General features: G+C 38.8%; 1 protein-coding gene across 1 annotated transcript; it reads left to right on the top strand.

Annotated features, from left to right (window-relative positions):
• Nucleotides 1-1,332: 1,332 nt before the first annotated feature.
• LOC310956293 (uncharacterized protein) lies at nucleotides 1,333-5,715 on the top strand (the record flags this gene model as incomplete). The annotated part of the gene is made up of 8 exons (XM_083926476.1): nucleotides 1,333-1,454; nucleotides 1,561-1,617; nucleotides 3,021-3,341; nucleotides 3,477-3,800; nucleotides 4,638-4,745; nucleotides 4,926-5,018; nucleotides 5,284-5,339; nucleotides 5,422-5,715. Exons 1-8 carry the CDS (start codon nucleotides 1,415-1,417, stop codon nucleotides 5,713-5,715), a joined length of 1,293 nt encoding a protein of 430 aa, XP_083782602.1. The 5' UTR covers nucleotides 1,333-1,414.
• Nucleotides 5,716-6,066: the final 351 nt, after the last annotated feature.

Genomic DNA, 6,066 nt, shown 5'->3' with positions numbered 1-6,066 from the left:
ACCAAATGTAAAAGGAAAAAATGGGGCTCAAGTGGCTTTTTCATTTTTTATGGAATTGAATTGTCAACTCTATCATCTACATATTACCATATTTTTATAAACTGACTTTACTGAAGTTAGAAACCATCTAATTAATGTTATCAACCGGTGCATTTTTATGTCACTCGATAAGATTTCCATGCTGATGGACATTTAATTATAAAAAGCATCCTTTATTCTCCAAGATGAAAAACTCAGTTAAGTGAGGTCTGCAGGAATGTTAATATTTAAACGATGAAAGCGATTCTTACTTAACTTCCTGTTTGTCTGTCAGTCATGTTGATTTTGTGTCATGTCTCACCCTACCACCTGGCAATGTTTATGTCAAACTTGACATTTATTTGCTGGTTTGAGTCTACTCACAGAGGCACCACTTGCCAGCAGGCAGGGCAGGCAACTGCTTGGGGCCCCAGGCCAGTAGTGGGCTCCAGAGGACTGACAAACTTTAAACTACAGCAGTGACAATGCGCAAAGTTTGAATTGACATCAAGAGACCTGGCCTCCCTAAAGGGGCCCCATCTGACTCCTGTTTCAACTTATTTTTAATTTTTTGTACTCAAGTTGCAAGTGACGTGTATGATGCACTTTAAACAAACCTTAACAAGACTCTAGAATCACCTCTGCTTAGATACTAGGACAGTCAAAATCTAAAACAGTGCATTTAAAATGTCTAACACTCATATTAACTGATTTCTATTGCAAATATGAACCCCAAAAAGGTCATAGGTCCCTTTATTTATTAATCCATTTTTTTCCATGTCACATTATGAGTTTTTACAATAATGAACTGCCGTTTCTTTTACTGGAAATGAAACAAAAGCAGAGCATAAGCCCACAATTATGGCACTTTTGCTTTGATTCTTCTAGGTAAATGCATTATAATGGGACTTTACTGTATGTTCACATGGGTTTTTAATTGCACCATAAAGCAAGTTTTGAATCATTGTGTTGCTCTCCCTTCTTTTAGAAATAGTACATTGTAGATCAAATATATGTGCAGTTTGGATATAAAGAGCTGGTATTCTAGTTATTTTTTATCCAAAGATAAGAGAAACATAGTGGACATTGTTCTCTGAAGTACAAGTGTATTTGTCTTATTTGTATTTCTTAACAGATGAAAGGATATCTCTCTTTCTATCTCTGTTTCACTCTCTGCATATGGGAAACTACTGTACATCCTCATTTTTAGATGCAAATGTTTCTAATTATGTGCTAGAAAGAAGAAGCTGACACGATCGTATTTGCACAGAGAGACAGAAGGTGAGACAGCAGTCCTGACTGTAGTGCACTGACGAATGATTTAGCTTAATAGCTTAATATTAAGATAAAGCCAGATTAAATAGAAGGTTAAGTTGGAAAAAGCTGGACTGAGACAATGAGTAAATCCCTGAAAGTCATCATTTTCTTAACAATAGGTAAGGTAATCGTAGTCTTCTGTTTGTGCTTCACTTTGATGTGTGTGAAACATGTTATGATGTGGTATGATGAAATAACTTTTTGTTCTTGCAATTCTTATAACAGTTGGTGTGAGTTTGCTGTGTGTGACAGGAAACAAAGGCAGAGGTGTCAACATAAACTGTAAGTACAATGAAGATGTAAAGCATATTAAACTTGGTTGGATGTCAAAATAAAATAGAAATAGAAAAAGACTTGGCAGCTCAAACACCAGACATGGAAAGTACATTCGCTCATGCACCGTACAAAATACTTTAATTTGAGGATTTTTACTTTATACTCGTACTCAATGACGGCGCAGAAATGTACTTTTTACTCCACATTTAATTACATGAATTTACATAGAAAACCTGTTATCAGCTTATAAAATATTGTATAATGCATAGTTAACGATGGCACTACCCAGCTGTAAATGCTGGGTTGCTTGTTTACTGTTTATCAAATCTGATCAAATTCTGTGTTGTTTTGGAGTGTTCAATTCTCAATAAATGACAACTGAAGATGTTTATTTTTACTTTGGTCGTAACTTGTTTATTTTATAGAAAACAAATTGAAGTCAGGTTTTCAGGGACTTTGGGACTTATATGACCTTCACATGTTTCCCTTTCAAACTATATTTATTTGTGTACCTTATACATTAAAAATGTCATGGATAATATGTTATTTGAATGCATAACCTGTATTTCTAATGGGTGTATTCAGGGTCCTTTTGTAAAAAGTGAGATTTCCATGTCCATCCAGCCTCAATCGCCTGTCCCTATCAGGGACGCAGGGGGAGAGAGACAGACAACAGAGACAGACAACCTTTTACATTCACACCTACGGCCAATTTAGAGTCATCATTTAACCTAACACGTGCATGTCTTTCGACCGTGGGAGGAAGATGGAGAACCCACGCAGAGATCATGCAAACTGGGACCCTGGAATTCAAACTAGCAACCCTCTTGCTTTGAGGCAACAGTGCTGACCACCACACCACCATGATCGAGATTTCTATGTCTTTTTCTTTATTATAAAGCAGGTCAAGGCACTATATGAATACTGTGACGGTATCAAAATGTTGATTCCATATAGAAATACACACAGCCTGTATTCAGAAGCTGTGCCTTTAAATGAGTTGTCTGTACTTCTGTACAGTTGTGATAAGTCATAACTATACAACGTATAGGCAATTATAGGCAACTACTGTATGTATATACACCGGAGATCAGCAACAAATTAATAACAAATTATTAATACTTGATTTATTCGGAAATATAGTTCTTTTTTTATTACACTATTACACTATGAGAAATGAATGTGTTCCTCAACATTAAAGCATGTAAAAATGTTGTAGTACAAACCCACAATACAAGTATGAACCTGGAAATTAACATAATATTTTAAATAAAATTCTGAGTGCTCTGGCCAGAAAACTGTGTGTGGATGTGTGTGGAATATGAGACAATACGACTTAACGTTGTTGTGTTTAAGTGAGAAGGTCAGCCTGCAGTTTCATACTTAGGCATGTTTCCCCTCTCTGGCAGGTGACAAACCACCAGTGAACCAGACGGCACGTCATGGCAGCTCTGTCACCATCACCTGCAAATATCCAAGAGAAGAAGAAAGCAACACCAAACATTTCTGCAGAAAGAATGAAAAGTCTGTTTGCAAAAATCTGATATCAACTCACACTTCAAAGTACACCAGACGAGACAGGTTTTCTCTGAAAGATGAAGAATTGGGAGGAGTCTACACCGTGACCATTTCCACACTGACCGAGGATGATGCTGGAATATACAGGTGTTTCATGGAAAGAGTTGACGGTTCCACTGCATGTTTATTTGAGATCGACCTGAGCGTTTTGAGTGAGTATTGCTGCTTTTAATCATCCTGATTCGAAACTAACCAACACACGCTGACACACTTACCATTTCTACAGAAAAATAGAATTTATCTGGTCAAATAGTGGTTGCATTGATCTGAGGTTTCTAATGTTTCAGATTGGGACGACATCGCACTAAAGTCAATACATCACAAAACTGGAGAGGCCGCCCATATCAAGTGTACCTATTCAAACAACGATGAGAGCAATGAAAAATCTCTGTGCAAGGGGGAGAATCCGTTCATCTGTGAGGAGCTGATACATACAACAGACCAGGACAGAGATGTGAGCAGAGGCAGGTTTCATATAAGGGATAACAGAAGAAAGAACAACCTCTATGTGGACATCAGCAATCTAAGAGTAGATGACTCTGGGTTGTACTGGTGTGGCTCCAGAATGCCGCAGCAGTTTGATAAATACACCAGAATCCTCCTCACTGTAGGTGAGCACTGAGCACTTTTGTGCTATACTTACACTCACACAATAACTTTTACACTATATGAGCCAAATGCAGTCGTCTGTACTGCTGTCATTGGATAGATGTCAGCTAGCTTTGCAGTTTATCACTATTCACCTGGTAAAAGAGATTTGAAATACTTGACTTGAGTATTCAAATTTTCTGCTACTTTGTACTTCTACTCCATGTATTTACAGGAACATTTACTTTTGACATAAAAAACACAAGATCAGTTTATGTAATTATCCTCATGGTTATAAATGAAAACTACCTGTAGTGGTTAAAATGAGTTCCCTTTTAACCTGCAGCAAGAACAAAGTTTCTTAAGATTTCAGTCCTGGTTGATTTGGCAACGCCTGTTGTTACGGCAAGCATGGTTTAAAGAGATATCTGAGTTATTTTCAATTGCGGTTGAAAGAGGCACTTATCTGTTGACAGCGTATCTTCAGCAGATGACAGTCCACACAGCCCCAGTTTGGCAAAGCAGACAGGAGTCTCGGCACAAGAGCCAAGCAGTGAACTAAGCAGTGGACAGGGGCAGCAGCAAAAGCATATTTTAGCCACCTAAAAAAGGCTCACCTAAGATAATCTGTATCAGTGTAAGTGCAAGCTATATTTAGAACATTTTACCTGCTATGTTTTGCCGTCAGATAGTGATTTCCTTTGGGATGACATTTTATCAGCCGTAGAACTTCCGTATTCACAACAGTTGATCTTTAGCGTCGTGAGACACTGTTGCTCTCCTGCGAATACTGAAATTCTTGGGTTTGGCTTATGCCTTTTGTCACATCTCTTACCTTCTGGCTTTTCACCCTTGCACAGCTGAAAGACACATCAGAGAAGTAGAAGATTATGACCTTAATAACGATCCATCTGATAACCTTGATAACACACCAGAAGGTCAGATTGACAACCGTCCAGTTGACAAAGGTACCCAGTGATCTCAGATAACAAACAGCTGCTATTCATACCAAAATGTGCAGACACCTCTGCTGCACAAACAAATAACAGAAAAAAAATGTTTCTTTACCTGTGAATGTCCTCGTGAATCCCGAGGACAATGAAACTCAACATGTATTCTTTAACAGCTTCAACTGCTCTTGGTTTCAGGAATGATTGTGGCTGTGGTAATGTGTCTGGCATTATTACTGATACTTGTGGTTGTACTTGTACTGTGCAGACACAATCTCCCTAGGACACGAGGTAAGGGATTTTTGGCAAATTTGATGTACACTTTTAGGAGTAGAAGTTACATATACTCTAAGGTAAGTTAAGGACAAAATGTAAACGTATTCCTGTAATAACCTTCGTATACTTACCGGTGACTAATATTTATTCTTGCCTATTGGCCTGGCTAAAGAGGCAAACATCAGTGAAAAGGTTAACCTGCATCTGATGAACAACTTTGAAAGCAGACGGGTAAACATAGCTTGTTGTTTCCATTTATGCAAATGTTCTTTTTTCTCAGTGTGCTGTACTGCACAGGGATCACAGGAGAGGACAAACGCTGAACTTAACATAGAGGTGCTTGTATTTCTGTGTTTATGAGTTTGCATATGGGCACGACAGCTCCCTCTGTCACACTGCTCCCCTTCTTCCTCTCCAGGGAAATCAAGGAGATCACCAGTACGAGGAGATACAGATACGGAACGAGCAGGCAAGCTCAAGAGACCCGCTACCGTCCGTTTACGCCACAGTCAACCCTCCCCCAGACCAGCTCCACTATGCCAGCGTCAATTTCTCAAACGACGTCTTGACAGACGGGAATGCTCTTCCTGACACAAAAGAAAACTGCGTGTCGGCCTGTGACTACTCCTCTATCAGTGGATCTGAGGGTGCCACCCATCCTCCACCGGCAGAGCTAGCGGTCTATTCTACAGTTTCAAAGCCTGGGGAATAATGAGTCTTTCCCCTCTTCATGGTATAGCTGTACAGTACATAAAGTCTACACACCAGGGATATAGAAAAGTTATTTGGCAACGTTTCTAAACGATGGACCCTATAATTTTGCAAAATGTAGAGCAGTGTGCTCTAGAGTGCATCAGAGTGCATCAAGAGTCATCATCAAGTTAGAGCTTGTTTATTAAAAAACCTGTTTACACCTGACCTCAGTTAATTTGATCATTTTAAGGCTAGATGAGTTATGGAACTTTTCATTTTTATTCATTTTATCTGATAAATATTCTTCAAGTTTGTTTTGTAACTTGCGTCTGCCTTCTGTCATTTAGTAAAAGTGCCCCTGTAGAGTCGA

Source organism: Echiichthys vipera (genome assembly GCF_963691815.1).
Source record: "Echiichthys vipera genome assembly, chromosome: 2".
NCBI lineage: Eukaryota > Metazoa > Chordata > Actinopteri > Perciformes > Trachinidae > Echiichthys > Echiichthys vipera.
This window is presented reverse-complemented; position numbering and strand designations above follow the sequence as displayed.